Genomic DNA, 20,444 nt, shown 5'->3' on the forward strand with positions numbered 1-20,444 from the left:
CACAATTCTGTCATGTGCAAGTCTGCACGTGAATCTTACAGTTATTTCTGTGGGATATAGGAAAATCACTAGAAATAATCATCTGAGTGAAATGATGAAAATTGGGCCTAGCATTTCTAGAATTTTTTCAGAATGAATAGAAATTTTTTTTTGTTTAAAGTTCAAGAAAGCTTCAAAATTTGTCTTTGAATAGGCAGAATTTAATTATTGTTATTAGATAATTCATGGTGGTTAGTTCTCTATGTTAAGACAAAGCAAAATAGCCTTCCTTTCCCCCAAAAAAACAACCAACCAAAAATATCTTGCTGGGTAAGCAGTTCACTTTATTAAACTTTATGTAACATTTATTATTCTTAAAACTCATAAGACATTTAACTCCATTTATATTCTCTGTAAATTTTAATATGTATAGTCCTTTTAAAGAATCACAACAATAGTTCCGTAAATCTATAGTTCCATGCTTGTATTGCAAATTTTCACCTTGACTGGTGTCAGTGTTTTGAATTATCATTTTTGTCACCAGCATTTAATGCAAATTTACATCCATAAAAAGTTAATTGCACCTCATAATTGAGGAAATACTACTTTATTCAGTGTCTTGTACTTAAAGTGCAGAGGAAAAAATTTAAATGAATTGAAGCATTGACTTTAAGCTTTTGTATTATTTCAAAAACCGTCTTCTATGAGAAGTAAAATTACTAAGAGAAATGAAGTATTCAATAAACATTCAAATGTTCCTATTATCAGTTTCAGGAATGTAATGGCTTAAGTATGCAGCTGCATTTGGAATTCAGCTATCAGTTAAACTTCTTCACGCTTGGACATTGCATACATTATAACTGCTGATAATGCAAGGAAAGGATCCACAGCTTTTCTACAGGCACACAGATCTGGAAAGAAATGAATGCTTCTAATGCAGGTAAACTGGTTTAATTTACTTTGTGATGAAGTCAAGGGGAGTTTATAACTTACAACCTGAAAAATGCTACTAGTTCTACATAATGGACGAAAGCACTGATAATGCTATGAATCGCAATGTCCACAGAAAAAAGATGCAATAAATTTAGACTAATCAGATATGTGTGTGTATATATACATACGCACAAGTATGTCATGATATATATGACCTATATGGACATATAGACATGTATATATACACACATGTATCATGTATATTTGAATTGGTATGCATATATATGTATTTATGTACCATTATTATTTATGGATCATGTCTTTGATTTTGCCCAAAATAAATAGAAACTCCTATCTTATTTTTGATTTGTTAGCTCCAATTTTACCTATTCCCATTGTCACGTAACTTACCAGCTTTTTGACTGATACTTCAGTTTCTCCACAGTCTTTTCCTCTATCAAAATTTCTCATTGTTACTTAAAAATTACAGAGCTATCCCTGTTTTTTTCCCAGCTAATATTTTTTTTTTTTCCTTCCCTCTGCCTCATGCGTTGGATTCTACAGCAGTAAGCATGGAAGTGGAAAATCAAGCTGGGTCTAAGAAGCAGGATGGGTCATTCTCTTTCAGTGAAATATAGAAACAGAACTTTGTGCAAACACATAACACCATTTGACATTTTTTTCATCAACATGAAAGATATTCTGGGATATTTTATCCTACAACTCCCTAACTTCCCGTATTTTCTTTCCACTTCTGATTATTGAACTTAGTCTTTTAGATATTCATTCCTGCACATATCAGTTTCATGACAATCACATTATAGGCAGGTATTCACTCTATCTAACTTTAAGCATACCCCTTAGATCTTTAAGAATACATCTACATGACATAATTAGTTGGTTCAGAACAATGGGTTGAAGCCATAACCCACTGTGTAAACTGAGACTCGGAAACCCTTTAGATCCTCTGGGACCATTCACTCTGGGTAGAGTGAATTCTAGCTACCCGAGGCCTATATGCTATATAATAAGTCTAAGGCTTTTCCATCAGCAATGAATATTTTTATAGCATTTATAGCATTTTCGCTCAGACAATTCCAACTGCCAAAATTCTCTCTTCCAAGAGAGGAGGAGGAAAAATATGTAACCTGCTTCCACTCTAAGCTGCACAGGAGTTTGTTATGTACTACCATGCCCTGTTATTCTTCTTCCCATGCTGATCGTCTTGCAAATACATGTTTGACTATGGATAGTGAGATCACTAGATTTACAAAGCCAAAACCCAAAGCTCAAGTCTAGGCTTAACAAACAGTGTAAATCTAGCCTAAAATAGGAGCTTAAACACTCTTTACATAGTTCATGGAAAAGGTAGGACAATTTAGGACACCTACCTGAAAAGACTGCCCTTCTCCCTCAATAGAAGCCTAATTTTCTCACTGAGGCACTTAAATTGCTTACTTTGGAAAGACAAGCTGAGTATCAATCTTTTGTTTGGTTCCTTATTTTTTTTTTTAAAAAATCACAGTTCCACTGGATTTAATATCTAAAGTTTAAATTAGTCTATCATTGATTCCCTATTTCCTCTCTCTCCCCTCCTCCTCTATGTAGCCTATCAAGTCTTTTTATGAAGCAATTCTGCACCCACTTTTCCCGTTTCATTGCTGAACTTATAATCCACAATAAGTTCTACATTTTTTTCCCTCTTTGTTCTTTCAGTCTCTTTCTGCCTTCCTTATATGGGTTTTGATTTGGTCTTTCTGTTTCTCAGGTTTCACCTTCCCCACATTTCATTTGTGCTTTTCACTGCCTTTCTGGCTTCTTATTACTCTTTCATATTCCGTACTAGTTTATGGCCTACTTGACAGGGATATTAGAATCACTGTTAGTTGAAATAATAGTTTTGGATCCCACAGTCTACCCTTTCTTTTTTGTACTTTAGCACCACTTATTCCAAGCACTACCACTACCATATCTTCCACTCATCTTCCATTGACAGCGCTGCAACTGCCTAACATATGACTTCCTACACTATGTACTTTCACTACAAGACCTCTCATTTTTCGTTTTCTCGTTTCTCATTTCTACATATATCAACTTCTACACACATAGTTCTATTGAAGATTATATGAAGACAGAATAAAGTGAACTGTATTGCCTGGTTGTGACTTTAGTTACAATGAAGTACATCTGAAATTTTTTTGCTGATGTTAACTAAAAGACATCAGTCTAGAGGATGGGTGTCTATTTCTAATCTTGTATACAAAATCCAATTCAAACAGCTCTAGCATTATCACTACATGAATATAACATGACATATTTTAGAAAACAAATGAAAAAAAAATTTCTTACAGCAGACTAATTTCTCATTACAAAGGGCATTTACTAAAACAATAACTTTATGGAATTCCTGGGAAAAAAAAAATATTCAGATGAAAAAAGACAATTAAATTCTACTAGCTAAGCTTCTCAGGAAATAATGTATCATGACTCTTATGCAATTCCAAATAAAGGAAAAGAGCACATCTCTACTGCTTCCCAAACAACTGAATTTAATCGTTTTCATCATCACCAATAAAATCCCAGTTTATAATCTTTTCTCATTTTACATGTTGTTTACAAAAAGCCCCAATTTCTGCAATACAAAAATTCAAAAGTGATTCCACAAAAAACCAAAAAACACTCAAGTGGCCAAATGCCTTGTGTGTTCCCTTTTTTCTTCTGTAGAAAACATACCAGTTTTTCTCCAGTCATAACTTCAACATTCCTGAACAGCTTTACTTAAACTATAAAGGTATTTTTTAAATCTGTTGACCAAAAACATCTGTAGAATTATTAATACTGATCACAAAGGATTTTCAATCATGGCTCCATCTCTCCTGTCACTGGGAAAAGTTTTTTCTCTATCAAGCATCCCCTAATGTTTTATTAATACTTTCCTGTGTTATAGCTGAAGTTGTTGCATTTTTACCACTCTTGGGAACAGCATTGAAACTAATAACAGATTCTGTAAAATTCTGGAACGCTGGTAAAAAAGACATTACATGTATTTCTGCAGCATTATAATTAAATATAAACTTAGGAAACAATTTTAAATCACAGAGCTATTTAGTGTCATGATGCCATTTGACATAGATTTCCATCACTACTTTTTACTGTAAGACATGTTTAATAGCAGAAATGCATTATGCCAGCCACAGTACAAATGCATATTATAAGTGTCAAATGGCAGGGGGGAAAAAAAAGTACCTTCATTTTGTGAGATATTGATACACTAGCACATTAAACAACTTGCTGCTGATTGTAACTCAGGGGAATGGACATGATAACCTAGCATGTCTTTTCCATTTCTATTTTTTGTGACATTGTAATGGTTCTATCACACCAAGTGATTTTAGCAGAACAGATAATGAACAGTCCAGTTTTCTATACCTCATAAAAGTTATGTGCTGGTGGGTATGTCCTATAGATTCTAAACTATTTTCTTTAAGCAAGAAAATCTCATCACTCTACAGTTAAGAATAAAAAAAGGATATTTTTGAAACATCACAAAATTACTTACGTAATTGAATAAGAGCTTTTTTCCTACTGTATATATATGAAATACATAATAGAAAGACTACTTTTTTCCCAAGAAAACAATGTAACCGTCTTTTGCTTAATTTAAAAAATAATAACCCCCCCCCACCAAACGTATATTTCTTTGAGTAGAGAACAGGAATACAATATGGCTTAATTAATGTTGACAGTGATATGGATAATACTATTTAAAAACCAAACCAAAACAAAAAACAACTTATCTGAAAGCAGACTATGTGAAAATATGCTCTCTGCCATGATAAAACGATTGCTACAAATACTTTGTAAAGTACATCAGTCCATCACTGACACAGTGTTTATAGCCTTTATTTCCTATCATACTGGATAAATGAAAACACATATTGCTTTGATTAAAAATAAATAATACCTCGATTGTTTCATAAATAAAGATGTCCTTTTTCAAAATCAGTGCATGCAAACCTGAATTTTCTTACTAACCTGTGTAAGTTTCAGGGTTTCTTTCCCTGTTCCTCTGCCTTGTCTTTGTTGGTTTTTTTTTTTCCTTCTTCCCAGTATTATTTTGGTAAATAATAAAAATGTACTTTAACCTTCTATATATTCTTAGTGATCTAACAAGAACAATGTAATCAGTTATTGCTACTGTTCAGAGTGCTACAATAGCTTAAAAGTACTGAGTTTTCCATTACATATTACATTACCACAAATTACATATTGGAAAAATGTGGTATCTTTTTAAAAGGTTTTTTTCCTTACCTAAGCCATGCCTATGTGTTGACATTGGTGGTAACACAGTCCAAGCCTTGGTCTTTGGATTGTAACATTCAACAGTGTTTAATGTCTTTAAACCATCCCGGCCTCCAATGACAAACAGCTTGTCATCGATGACAGCAACACCAAACTGAAGCCTCCTGCCATTCATCACTCCAGCCTGAATCCATATATTTGTTCTGAGATCATACTTTTCAATAGTTGTAGCACCTGATGAGACATAATAATAGGATAATGTATACAAAATGTATACAAAATTGGCATTGGCGCTCTCTTTTTTTTTCCCTAAAAGTGTCAAAACTTTAATATTATTTTCTGATTACTTCCAACATCTTAACAAATATTTTTTTGTTTCTTTAGATAAAGTAGTCCCTGGAATATATGTGTGTGTGTGTGTATATTACTTTTTTCCCTCCCCAAGGAAAGTGAAAAAAAAACCTAAATGGCCCCTATAGAATCAAAGTATTGCAAGTCTGAATAACAGTATGCTCTAACTTTACAATCTTTTTCTACAGTTCAGTGGCACAACTATGAAAGATAACTAATCTTGTTACACTTGATTCCAATCTTCCATACAGCGTAAAAAAAGCCTGTGAAATTACATGATATTTTCATCAAAGATTAGAAGTTGTATTTTAATTTGGTTTCATATTTTCTTTCTTATTTTAGGTATTCGTGTAGTTTTTTCAGACATGTTTCTGCTGGAAGTACAGAATGTTGTACTTACAATCTCAAGCAAAATATTTAAAGAATGTTTCCATATACAGTCAAAACCATTTCCTTCTGAACTTAGTCATTTGAATTACTTTCACAGATGAACTCAAAAGCTATAAAGAGCATTATGTATAAAATAACTTACCAGTTAATAATGAAAAAGTCATTAAGAAACCTCTGCTGTTAAAAGTAACTTGAAAGTAATATACAAAGATGAGATACAAAATGAAGAGTTTATTAACAAAAACAGAGGGCTAAAGGAAGCATAATTAACTGAACTAGGTTCCAGAAAGTGAAAGAGTAATGCATGCCATTAATTGTAATATGAGTGTAGGAAAAGTTAATTTAAAGCAAAAGCACAAATGTTTAAATGACAGATGAGTTTAAATTGATCCTTGAGAGACTTGATAATTCATCTGAAATGTAACCAATGTTTTATTTTTACATACACATAACAGTGCTTCATGTCCAAAGTTTAAATATCCCTACAGAAAGAATCAACATAATTATTAAGCATTACCAACTAACGATTTGGATTATAATAAAAGGTTTGAATTCCATGGGAAAGAATTCTTTTAGGATTCATTCATTCTTCGGAACAGAAGAGCAATGAACCAAGTAGAAACAAACATCATGAAAGCAATACTTTTGTTAATTGAACTAAAAAAGATATAATTTAAATTCAATTTGTATCTAAGTGTAGCAGAGCAGCAATAATGTACAATTCAAGTGGATGTATTAAATCCCCTGCTAGTTTTATGAAGCCATAAGATATATGAAACAATTTTTGCATTCGATTAAGACAGACATATTTATTTATCTTTTTGCCCCTAATTTAAAATTGAGAACTGTGTAAATGCATTAATCTTTAAGTTTGAAAGAACAAAAATACAGATTATTTGATACAGTTGTTTGGTGGTGCTGCAGGGCATATTATAATGATGCATATTAATAAAGTTATGTTATAATGCTTGAAATTTTTTAGATGTGGAATCCATTCATGTTAAAATCTAGAACTGTAGTGTATGAGTTCTATAATGCTGTCTGCTTCAATGGTAAAGAGTACAGTTCAAAAGCTTTGTCATTCTGATTTCAGAAAATCTTACTAACATAACAGATACAGTCTTTGAATTATGCTCAGCTATATATTTTCTAATATTGGTTAAGTCTGAGTTTGCCACAATGTTTTATTAAATTACATATTGAGCATCTAATCCAGCAGTTCCTGGAGTGCCTGAATTCTGTTTATCCAGTAAGGTGTCTTGCTAATCTATAATAATAATAATAATAATAACAACAACAACAACAACAACAACAACAATAATAATACAAAGTGGAATAGGTACCGGTCCTATAAAATGGTCTTTAGTATCGGGAACATGAATATAATACATTCCAGGCTTCAATGCAGACAAGAACAGAAGTTCTCTTAAGTTACCGTAGTCCTTGGATGAAATCAGCTCATGGATGAAGAAGAGAAGATAGAATCAGCTAAAATATTATACATATCTTGTCAATGGGCAGAAAAGCATACTTTTAGTCTTTTTTGGCTGAATTCTATTTCATGCACCCCAGTCAGTTCAGTTCCCAGCACTGGAATGCCCATAGACTCTCCATGGATGCTAAGATCACATGAAGAACAATGTGGAAGTGACGTCTTTTTAACTCTATTTGATGACAGTCTTCCTACAGAACGAGCTCCAGGCCTAGAATTTCTTATCGGAAATCATGAGTCGCTATAGGTTTTTTAGTACATGTCATGACTGCATTCAGGCCAGCTGCATCATATCATTCTCTAGACTTTTTTCAAAAAACACTGAGCCAATTAAAAATCTCATTCCTTGACTTTAGTGACTCTCAGCATGGACGATCATCCTACAACTTGTAAAGTGAGTAAAACTTACCAGAACATCTCAACCAATCCACCAGCTGCAGCTGTACACAACAAATCCTAAACAGAAAATAGCTATGTAGAAAACATCAACAGACTCTCCCCTGTTCCTGCAGTAAACAGTGAAGCAGCTGTGACCTCTGCTTATAGCCCCAACCAAAAAATGAAGTAACATCTCCTATTCTGTTAACACATCAGTCCTGTCATGGAGCAGTCTTAGTTTACAGCTGGATATGGGCCTCTCCAAACAAACAAACAAATAAATTTTTTAAAATGGTGCCATGTCCTCACCATGAAGACAGTCAAGCAAATTGAACAGTTCGTCCATGGACATCGGGCAGTCTTCATCCTTGAAGGTTTTCAAGACCCAAATGGATATGGTCTGATCTCATAGCTGACCCTGCTTTGAGAAGTAGGTTGGACTAGAGACCTCCTGAGGTCCCTTCCAACATGAATTTTCCTGTGACTCTGTGATTGCACAATCTGGGATGGAGATTGTGACCATCAGTTTCTTTCCCTAGGCACGATTAATTTTCAGTAAGAGAAAGCCTCATATATGATACAGTTTTATTTAAGATTGTGAAATGAAATACTGTGTGAATAAAACACCATTGCAATCCTCTTCATCTTCCACTATGTCATATATTTCTTTGAATTTCTTGTTATTTATTAATTACATATACAACTATCCCTGAAAAATACACAGTCATGAACAAAATCCTTAACAATTCCTTACCAACTTTCACTCCCAACAGAACTACATGAAGTCTTATGTTTAACTTGAAGAGAGGAAAATTTACCCCACACATCAGACATTAGTACTGTTTTGAATGTGCTTTTTCAAATTTAATAGGTTATAAGAACACAAACAAAATAGTTTTAATGAGCATTAAGCCATTCCTAATTCAAGTCATGAGATTACATTTGGTTTAATGACACACAGATCATTGTTTCTGATTAGGTACTTGTCATGGGAAAAAAAAAAAAACAAAAACTGTAATTAAAGAAAAAAAACTGTCTTGCCCTAGTGTTGTTCTGTTCTAAACTGTTTTGATTGCGATGGCTCTGCAGAAGTAATATTTAAACTGGAAAAATCTTTCAACAAAAAGGTGGTGGAACCACTGAAAGTTATCAACAGAGATTTTAGGATATCTTTAATTGGAGATTATTGAGAACAAACATATTTCAATCATACTAAATTTAATCCTACAACATACGGGATCTGAATACATGAAGTTAGGTTTTTCTTACAGCTCTACAGCCCATGATTCCTTAAATTTACCCTAGATGGAGGCAATGAGAATTATACTAAGGTAGTTTGCATTTTAAGCCTACTTCTTTTTATAATGTTTAGATTGTTATTCATTCCCATACAAATGGAGAAGTACTGGGACAGCTTAGATTGAAAAAAAGAACAACCTTCTACCTTTCCTAGGAAGAAAACTGGGTGACTATTTCTGACAAGGTCATAGATTCTTTTCTTTAGTTCAACTGATTTGATCTTGAAAGTAAAAGGATTTTCTGCACCTAGGAGAGGAGAAGAGGCAAAATCTTGATTAAGTCCAACAGGATTTTACTAGAAAAATCAGTTTAGCTACTTAAGCATCAGGTCCTCTGGGTATATAAAATTCATAACATATTGGAATATTGATTTTTCATCTATCATATTTTACAGTTTGCATATAGTTCAGAAAGAAAGTATTATTACATTGCCAAATGTTGACATCACAAAACTGCTAAGAACCAATTTACTTGCTCTGAAAAAGAATAAAAACAGAAGCTCTAAAGTATCCTGGGGTGCATCAAACACAGTATAACCAGCAGGTCCAAAGAGGTGATTATCCCACTGTATTCAGCATTGGTGCAGCCTCATCTTGAGTTAGTGTGCAGTTCTGGACCCCACAGTTTAAGAAGGATGTGAAGGTCCTTGAATATGTCCGGAGTAGGGCAACAAAGCTGGTGAAAGGGCTGGAAGGCATGTCCTATGAGGAGTGACTAAGGACTTTGGGCTTGTCTAGTTTGGAGAAAAGGAGGCTGAGGGGCAGCCTCATTGCTCTCTACAGCTTCCTGAGGAGGGGAAGTGGAGAGGGAGGTGCTGAGCTCTTCTCCATGGGATCCAGTGATAGGATGGGTGGGAATGGTTCAAAACTGCGCCAGGGGAGGTTTAGACCAGACATTAGGAACCATTTCTTTACCGAGAGGGTGGTCAAACACTGGAACAGGCTTCCTAGAGAGGTGGTTGATGCCCTATGTCTGTCAGTGTTTAAGAGGCATTTGGACAATGCCCTTAATAACATGCTTTAACTTTTGGTCAGCCCTGAATTGCTCAGGCAGTTGGACTAGATGACCATTGTAGGTCCCTTCCAACTGAAATATTCTATTCTATTCTATTCTATTCTACTCTGAGAACTTATAGATCTCGTCTGCTAAGTGAATGACAATGGGACAGTCAGGACAACAGGCATGATCTGTCTATGAAAATCTTACTTTAAAGACTTTCTGTTAAAGATTGGAGTCTTTATATTAATTTTATTCATATTAAATATTTAAAGATACTAATACAGAGAAATAAATAATGCATAGCCTCTTTCAAAAAAATGCACAGATTCAATACAATGTTTAAATCATCTCTTCTAGCTGTAGCTCTTTGTTTAGGTATATTCTCTACTTTATTGTTGATTTCCTGAAACCTATTGATTGTATCATCTTCTGCACCATTATTGAAGAGTATGTCATTAATCTCATTACCAACAAGGGCATCACTTCATCTTGATGACAACAGCTTTGAGCTAGTTTTGCTGAACACTCTTGTCACTGAGTGAAGATTGTTTTGAAAATATGTCTGTTTTCCTGATCTTTAAGAATCTTAATTCAGATGGGCAGCAATGTCATTCTCAGTTTCTCTCACAGCCTTTTCTGCTGATTCTGTAATGACCTTAAACACTTGTCTTATAGTAAGGCTACTGGAGCTAAATAATTCATAAACATCAAGTTTTTTGGTAAATATTTTGCAATTCTGTTTTAACATATATTCAAGCAACTGATTATGATTTATGACTTCAGGTAGCAGCTCTGTCATTGTCAGGAGCCTAAGTGGATCATAGAATCATAGAATCATTTAGGTTGGAAAAGACCTTTAAGATCATCGAGTCCAACTGTTAACCTAACACTACCAAGTCCACCACTAAACCATGTCCCTAAGTGCCAGATCTACACGTCTTTTAAACACCTCCAGGGATGGTGACTCAACCACTTCCCTGGGCAGCCTGTTCCAATGCTTGACAACCCTTTCGGTGAAGAAATTTTTTCCTAATATCCAATCTAAACCTCCCCTGGTGCAACATGAGACTGTTTCCTCTTGTCCCATCACTTGTTATTTGGGAGAAAGACTGACACCCACCTCGCTACAACCTCCTTTCAGGTAGTTGCAGAGAGCAATAAGGTCTCCCCTCAGCCTCCTTTTCTCCAGCCTAAACAACCCCAGTTCCCTCAGCCACTCCTCATAAGACCTGTGCTCTAGACCCTTCACCAGCTTCATTGCCCTTCTTTGGGCACACTCCAGCACCTCAATGTCTTTCTTGTAGTGAGGGGCCCAAAACTGAACACCGTGTTCAAGGTCCGGCCTCACCAGTGCCGAGTACAGGGGGACGATCACTTCCCTAGTCCTGCTGGCCACACTGTTTCTGATCTAAGCCAGGATGCTGTTGGCCTTCTTGGCCACCTGGGCATATTGCTGGCTCATATTCAGCTGACTGTTGACCAACACCCCCAGGTCCTTTTCTGCCAGGCAGCTTTCCAGCCTCTCTTCCCCAAGCCTGTAGCGTTGCATGGGGTTGTTGTGACCCAAGTGCAGGACCCGGCACTTAGCCTTGTTGAATCTCATACAGTTGGCCTTGGCCCATCGATCCAGCCTGTCCAGATACCTCTGTAGAGCCTTCTTACCCTCAAGCAGACCAACACTCCCGCCCAACTTGGTGTCGCCTGCAAACTTACTGAGGGTGCACTCAATCCCCTCATCTGGATCATTCATAAAGATATTATCAGAACTGGTTAAAGTTATTAACAGAACTAGCCCCAGTACTGAGCCCCGGGGAACACCACTTGTGACCGGCCGCCAACTGGATTTGACTCCATTCACAACTCTTGGGGCCCAGCCATTCAGCCAGTTTTTAACTCAGTAAAGTGTACACCCATCCAAGCCACGAGCAGCCAGTTTCTTCAGGAGAATGCTGTGGGAAATGGTGTCAAAAGCTTTACTAAAGTCTAGGTAGACAACATCCACAGCCTCTCCCTCATCCACTAAGCAGGTCACCTTGTCATAGAAGGAGATCAGGTTAGTCAAGCAGGACCTGCTTTTCATAAACCCATGCTGACTGGGCCTGATAGCCTGTTTGTCCTGTACGTGCCATATGATGGCACTTGAGATGATCTGCTCCATAACCTTTCCCAGCACCGTGGTCAGACAGACAAGCCTGTAGTTCCCCAGATCCTCCTTCTGGCCCTTCTTGTAGATGGGTGTCACATTTGCTAACTTCCAGTCAACTGGCACCTCCCTGGTTAGCCAGGACTGCTGATAAATGATGGAGAGTGGCTTGGTGAGCATTTCTGCCAGCTCCCTCAGTACCCTTGGGTGGATCCCATCCGGCCCCATACACTTGCATATGTTTAAGTGGTATAGCAGCTTGCTAACCATTTCCCCTTGCATTATGGGGGCTTCATTCTGTTCCTCATCCCTGTCTTTCAGCTCAGGGGTCTGAGTACCCAGAGAACAGCTGGTCTTACTATTAAAGACTGAGGCAAAGAAGGCATGAAGTACCTCAGCCTTTTCCTCATCCTTTGTCACTATGTTTCCCCCCACATCCAATAAAGGATGGAGATTCTCCTTAGCCCTCCTTTTGTTGCTAATGTATTTATAGAAACATTTTTTATTGTCTTCTATGGCAGTAGCCAGATTAAGTTCTAGTCGGGCTTTGGCCCTTCTAATTTTCTCCCTGCATAACCTCACGACATCCTTGTGGTCCTCCTGAGTTGCCTGCCCCTTCTTCCAAAGGTCATAAACTCTCCTTTTTTTCCCGAGTTCCAGCCAAAGCTCTCTGTTCAGCCAAGCTGATCTTCTTCCCTGCCAGCTCGTCTTTCGGCACATGGGGATGGCCTGCTCCTGTGCCTTTAAGATTTCCTTCTTGAAGAATGTCCAGCCTTCCTGGACTCCTTTGCCCTTCAGGACTGCCTCCCAAGGGACTCTGTCAACCAGGCTCCTAAACAGGCCAAAGTCTGCCCTCCGGAAGTCCAAGGTGGCAGTTCTGCTGACCCCCCTCCTTACTTTTCTGAGAATTGAAAACTCTGTCATTTCGTGATCGCTATGCCCAAGACGGCCTCCAAACATTACATCACCCACAAGTCCTTCTCTGTTCGCGAACAACAGGTCCAGCGGGGCACCTTTCCTAGTTGTCTCACTCACCAGCTGTGTCATGAAGGTATCTTCCACACACTCCAGGAACCTCCTAGACTGTTTCCTCTCTGCTGTATTGTATTTCCAGCAGACATCTGGTAAGTTGAAGTCTCCCACAAGAACAAGGGCTAGTGACTGTGAGACTTTTCCTGCTTATAGAATATTTCATCTGCCTCTTTGTCCTGGTTGGGTGGTCTATAACAGACTCCCACCATGATATCTGCCTTGTTGGCCTTCCCCTTGATTCTTACCCATAAACACTCAACCCTATCATCACCATCATCAAGCTCTAGACAGTCAAAACACTCCCTAACATACAGGGCTATGCCACGGCCTCTCCTTCCTTGCCTATCCCTTCTGAAGAGTTTATAGTCCTCCATTGCAGCACTCCAGTTTTGCGAGTCATCCCACTGTGTTTCTGTGATGGCAACTATATCATAGTTTTCCTGCTGCACAATGGTTTCCAGCTCCTCCTGTTTGTTGCCCATGCTGCATGCATTGGTGTACCTGCATTTCAGTTGGGCTATTGATCCCGCCATCTTTTTGGGGGAAGAAGCTCTAATTCCTACGTAACCATTCTCAGGCACTTCCGTGGTTTCTAACACATCAATAACCTTTGTGTCTTTGCTGCCACATGGTTCTCCATCCCCTACCTCCACTGAGATAGCACATCGAAGGACCTCGCTAGCACACCGTCCCTCAAACATTGGCATGCCACCCCCAGGCTTATTTCTAGTGACCCTGGTTTTATCCCTTTCCCCCTTCAAACCTAGTTTAAAGCTCTTTCAATGAGCCCTGCTAACTCCTGTGCAAAGGTCTTATTCCCCCTTGGAGACAGGTGTACCCCGTCTGTCACCAGCAGGCCTGGTGTCGTGTAAACTGACCCAGGATCAAAAAACTCAAAATTCTGCGAGTGACACCAGGCTCGGAGTCAGGTAGTGGTCTGCTGGCTCTTCCTGTTTTTTCCCTCATCATTCCTTGCAACTGGAAGGATAGAGGAGAACACTAGTTGTGCCCCTGACCCCTTAACCAGTCGTCCCAAGGCCCTGAAGTCTCTCTTGATTGCCCTCAGACTTCTTGTTGCAACTTCATCGCTGCTTACCTGAAAAATCAATAATAGATAATAATCTGAGGGTTGTACCAGGGTAGGAAGTTTTCTCTTCACTTCTTTAACTCAGGCCCCAGGGAGGCAGCAGACTTCCCTAAGACGTGGGTCCGGTCTGCATATTGGGCCTTCTGTTCCCCTCAGGAGAGAGTCTTCTATGACAATGACCCATCTTTTTTTCTTTATGGAAGCAGTTTTGACGCAGGGCGTAGGCTGACTTAACCTCGGCAACACCTCCAAGTTACATGAACCATCGTGCTCGTTATTGTTCTGTTCCACTTGCAGAGCCTCATACCTATTATGCGAGGGCACCTGGGAAGGTGGGGTAGTCACAGAGGAGACGGACCTGCTGCGCCGGGCAGGAACTTGTCGCCATTGCCCCCTATCCCTTAAGTCATCGTGTTCAGCCAGGTGGTGAGAGGATAGGGAATCGTCCATATTATGTGTCCTGTATGCCTGTTGGGCCTGTCCCAGGGAAGGTAGAGTGTGATTCCACCTCTCTCGGATTCCCTGATACTCCTCAGCCTACTCACCTCCTCCTGGAGCTCTGTCACTAAGCGGAGGAGTTTCTCTACCTGGGCGCACCTCCCACAGGTGCGCTTACTATTGCCGTCCGATACTGGCATAAGAGTAGGGCACACGCTGCAGCCTGGCACCTGGGTGGCAGCATGTTCCCATCGGAGCTCTGTCTGGGAAGCTGTGTCAGTCATGGTGGGCGCAAAGCTTAGAGAGGTCATGGCTTTCTGCCAGGTAGATACCATTGCTCCCTGGTTGAGCTGGCAGAGCTACAGCACCCTTCCTGCATGTCTTTCTGCATAAACTGCTGTACCATGCCCTTCCTGACATGCCCCGCCCTGTTTGCAGCCATCCTGGTCACCAGCGCTCCCCAGGGGCTTCTTTTATGGATGAGGGGGGCTTGGCTGTTGTTGCTCCTGGCCCTGCCCAGGTGCCATCAGCCACTGTGGCGTGAGCTGCGGTCTCCTGGCAGGTCTTTCAGCTCCCCCTGAGGTTCCCCTGGTTCAGGAACCTGCCCTGTGCACTGCACCAGAGTGCTCCGCTGCTGATCGTGCCAGCACCGGAGCTGCTCGCCTCAGCGACTGAGTGCTAGTTTTGGTTACACTGCATTTAAATCTCAAATCCCTTTTCTGCTCCTCTAGGCCCTAAAGATCCTCATGTGCTTTGGGGAGTCAGGAGTTGTGACTCTGCTCTTATTAAACCTGAATATTAGACTTCCAGTAATCAAGTAGTAATAGAAAAGCAATGGGAGAAGGAAGGAGAGGAGCTAAATGGTCTTTGCTGTATGAAAGACAACCTGTCAATGTCTCATCACTGTCTGTTTCTATTCTGACACAAATGCCAAATGGAGTGAACCCGCTTGTTACTTTGAGTAGCCTACTGGGAAATGGAACAGGCATTTGATAGCAGGAGATGAGTTTGAATGAGAAGTATCTCACACAATAATGCTCCCTACACATCTAAAAGTAGGCTGGGCGATATGTACCCAAGAATCGACTGGGTTAGCATACTGATGGGAGTGTTTCCATCATTACAGGTGATTCAAATTGGTCTAGATTATTTTGAGTACTTAATGTATAAGAAATTTGCCAATATTTGCACTCAAAGTGGCTTTATGTTTGAAGGGTAATGGAAAGACTGTTTTAGCAGGACTAAGAAATTTGCAGAGTTGTGAGAAATTTTGGTGAAACAGAGTCTCCACTTGCTGCTATTTTGCTAGTTCCTGTCTAGTACCTGTCCTACACGACATAACTGCCAACTGATGATACCTTGCCTCCAGATCAAGGATGCAGATTAACCAAAATTTCTGCAAAACTCTATTCATTCCATACCTGCTCTTGTAGTTGGCTGTTCCTTGACTTTAGAATATGAAGGACTAAGCTCCCTATAAAGGAGAAACCTCTCCAAACTTTATTTTACTTCAGGAAGTGTGATTATCTTTTGGAAACAAAGCTTGCAGAAGAGGATGAGGCTGATGAGGTGTCAAAAATTACAGGGACTGGGAATTTGACAAGTAAGCAGTGTTTGACTAGCAAAAACCCAGCTGAACTGTAGTGGGAGTGAAAGAGTATGTCAGCAAGCATTATTTGATTTCACGATACACAGCACTCTTGCAGTCTTTTTGGTCTTGAACTCCATTTTATATCTTCTTCTGCATGTCAGTCTCAGCAATTTGGACCAGACACCACATGGTCACCTGGAGGGTAGGAAATAAGGGGCATGATTTGTGGTGAGGTGGTTGGAGATTTATGCAGAGATCATTGTCCTCTTTTCAAAGTATAGAGAAACATATTCACTGCATTTTGACTCCTGACACAGGCATGCCTGACTGCAGAGGATACCTTAAGATGCAGAGGCTCCAGGAGCTCACTGCCAGACTCACCTCCTAAGTAGGTTATATATTAGGCTGCTTTGGTGAGAAAAACTGTGTGGTTTGCTGTAGTGCACTGTGACAGTCAGAGCTTTTCCAGAGGCTTGTACTTCAGGGACCTCTTGAAAATCCTGTTACAGAGATTTTTGTCTCATTGCTGCAGAAGGCCACGTTTGGCTTTAGAATAGGTTATTTCTCATCTTCATCTTGTTCTCATACTAGTTGGCCTCTTTGTTAACATTGACTTTGGGCAACTGCCAGACAGTAACATTCATTTTCCACATAAGCCTGAACTCTGTCCTGCAAATCTTCTTCCTGATGCTGATTAACCAGACTGTTTCTTTGGTCATATCCATATTGATGTATCTCTCACCTCTCTTCATGGTCCAGTCCCCTACTTGGACAAGAATTGGATAAGCACCAGGATTCTTCCTTATCCGCAACCTTTTCCACAAACCTTTCTTTCCAAAGGAAAGAAATCTAGGTTACAGACTGGAATAAAGCCATGAGATATTGTCCAGCTAAGCCTCTAATACCAGTTCCATTAGACTGTGGCCACAGCATCCATCAGCTGCTGTAAAGACAGCCCTCTTGTGCCCAGCAAGCCCCTGCAGTAGTCCTGTCATACTGTCAGGAAAAGATTTCAAAGAAATGAGAGCTGCTTAGTGAATTGCAGTGTGCACTCCACTGTAGCAGGACACCAGACATCTGTCAGGGTAGAGCCTGAGAGTAAGAAAGTGATGGAGAGGTGAAATGCAACATCAAAATAGAGGTATACCATTTCAATCCATCAGTTAGCATCACTGGCTAGCATCACTACCTTTTCTTATCAGGTGTAGACATGCAGGCAGGTGAGAACTTGAACTTGAATGCGAGCATGAGTTCAAGTTAATATTATATATATACACATATGTTTATATATAATGCATACATTTTATATAGAGATACATGCATATATTTTCAAACATATGTCAATTTTTTCATCTGTAAATAAAACAGGGAAAGTAGAATAGAGCTTTTGTCTATCTTTAAGTCTTTATTTTAGAGATAAATAAATTAAATAATATAATAACAGGGAGTATAAGAGTTCCTAAAAGAGAATGTCAGAAGAGCAATTCCTGATTGCGATTTTTTTCTTCCAAAATTGATAGTGGGTGTTGGTGTCTAGTCCCTGAGATACTGGAGTGACTAGAGCTATCAAAACAAGATGAACAGACAGAAAAGGAGTGACTCATCAATCCAACTGACTGTCAAAATACAGCAGAAAACTGCAACAAAAGCTCACTGCACAAAGCTCTAGGAAAATATCCTAGTCATAAATACATCCTTAAACATATAATAAAATGCCAAGTCATAGTCTTTGTCATCATGGATGAAAGTGTAACTTGTTTTCCTAAAAAACTTTGGATAATAATAAACTAATAGATGTTTATAAAAGCCTAGTTTTTCACTTAAAAGAGTAGTGGGGTTGTAACCACATATTGCAAGTGTACTTATGTGAGTAAAAATACTGTAAGAACTTCAGACAAATATGAAATATGGCAGGTATCACATCATTTTACTGTGAAGGACATTTTTCCATATATATTCTCAATAAGGGACACCCACTGACTTTAGGCGGTCAGTGGTATTATGGGATTATGCAGGTCAAAGTGATTATGATGGATGTCTATCTTTACAGAAAGTAATCAGTAAGTAATTAAGAGTAAATTATGAGTCACATTAAACTTAATCTTTGTATGTACTTCAATTTTTTATTGACGTTCCATCTCTCTACTTGTCAGTAGAAAGTTGATGTAATTTTAGTCCCTCGTTCATCTTTAAATATGTTGCTTTCTTTTTTTTTGTTTTTAGCAGAAATCATGTCCTTTTCTTGGTTGTCATATCAGCTACCATACTTGTTCTCTACAAACTGATAAAACATTTACATGATTGGAAAAAGAAATAAGCAAGTCCCTTATTAAGCTAGTATGATATCAGAAAGAAAGCAGGAAACTGGAAACATTACTGAAACAGACAGACCATAAATGGTTTAACTTGCCTACAGGTCATAAAGGGTCCATAATTGTCTAATCAACTTCATAATTTTTTTTTCTCTGTAGGCTTTTTACAGTCTCATATATACAATGAATGATTATGAATGAGAACGATCTCATAGGAGTCTTTTCATGGTATAGCTAAGTAACTTAGGAACACAACAGTGATAGTTCTGTTGGAAGCCCCATGGTGTTAGATTAAGCCTCTGTTCCACAGGTTTAGGAAGTTATGATTTTCTCAGATGCCACAGAAAACTGTCAGAAGTAGAGGGGAAAAAAAAATGAGCAGAAAGGAGAAGAAAGAGAAATAAATAAATTTAATACTACATGTAGAAGAAAAGAGACATCCTAAACTGTGTCAAAGCTGCAGGACACCAAAATGATCAATGAAGAGCTTATTGTTGAATTTACTGTAATGTTGATGTGATTTTATTGTGTTAATAACAATGTGGTGGTGCACTGAGAACTGTGCATAGTTGTAAATTTATTACTTTTGATTTAAGTAAATAAAAACAAATAAATGCAGGATCAAACAGGCTGTAGATTTCAGAGCCAGAAAAATCTACATTATCAATCATGTTTACTGTGGTAGTATGTAAAGAACTACTCACAAATATGTCCTATTGTGCTAGGCACTGCAAAAATCAATGTAAAAATCAACTATATATATTACAGACTGAAAACCAGACATAGGCAGAAAAAGAATTAAGGCATACAAAAATAAATAATGAGACAGCAGCAAATATTGGTTCGTTCTATGGCCATATGTTTATTCGCTAGATTTAACTAGGTAGAGGTAAATTAATTGGGAAAAAAAATGAAAGGAAAAGCATAAAAGCAGATCGTAAGATGAAGGTAAGATGGTGGGAAGAAGATGATGGTGGAAACACAAAGATTTTTGCAGAGCAGGGATGAAGACACACAGCGATAGGCAGAAGATGAATTTAAACAATAAGAATAGAGTGGTGATATTCCACTACAGCCACAGTGCTATAATTTTCTGTGAACAGGCACAGTTTCTTCCTTTGTTCAATTTCCTGGCTGTTTTTGATAACTAGGACAGATTCAGTTCATCCTATCAGGAGTGGGGAGGGATACAGCTTCAAACATGAAAATGTAGGCATCTGCAATTTGAGGTATTTGTATAAGCTCTCAAGGCAGTCCTGCTCAGTGCTGCCAATGGATTCTGTACAGCTATCCTGTCTAGCAAATGTCGGTCTTGACTAGACCAACTGTACTATCTCCATCCGTATTGACTAGAGTGGGCACTAAGTGTGCAGTTTAGGTGTAGACATGTATAGTGTAAACACTAAAGTTTAGGTGAACCATATTCTAGTTCTAGTGTCAGTTGTTAGTACCTTCCTACATTACAGTGAAAAGGGAAAGACCATACAGGTTTTGGTAATGCAGGCTATGGCAGTTCAAGACAAGGGAATGGACCCCAGGCAAGTTTTCTATTGCATTTGTTTTCTATGAGAATTTAGATAAAACAACACTGACATTTTTAAATAATTTTAAATAATAGATACTTTGAAAACAAAAGGTTTAGGAGGCAAGAACTATTTTCAGTCTTCATCTCTCAGGCATAACCTGGTTCACATACATAACATATTTCAGTAACTGTA

General features: G+C 38.5%; 1 protein-coding gene across 2 annotated transcripts in view; it reads right to left on the reverse strand.

Annotated features, from left to right (window-relative positions):
• Positions 1-20,444, reverse strand: part of KLHL1 (kelch like family member 1) — a 264,033-nt gene that overhangs the window by 43,908 nt on the left and 199,681 nt on the right. For both annotated transcript variants that reach the window (XM_050900633.1, XM_050900623.1), the window contains one exon: positions 5,224-5,448. In XM_050900633.1, coding sequence (XP_050756590.1) covers positions 5,224-5,448 — 225 coding nt within the window. The remainder of the gene's footprint in view (positions 1-5,223; positions 5,449-20,444) is intronic.

The sequence above is a fragment of the Gymnogyps californianus genome, chromosome 1, assembly GCF_018139145.2.
Source record: "Gymnogyps californianus isolate 813 chromosome 1, ASM1813914v2, whole genome shotgun sequence".
NCBI classification, from domain to species: Eukaryota; Metazoa; Chordata; class Aves; order Accipitriformes; family Cathartidae; genus Gymnogyps; species Gymnogyps californianus.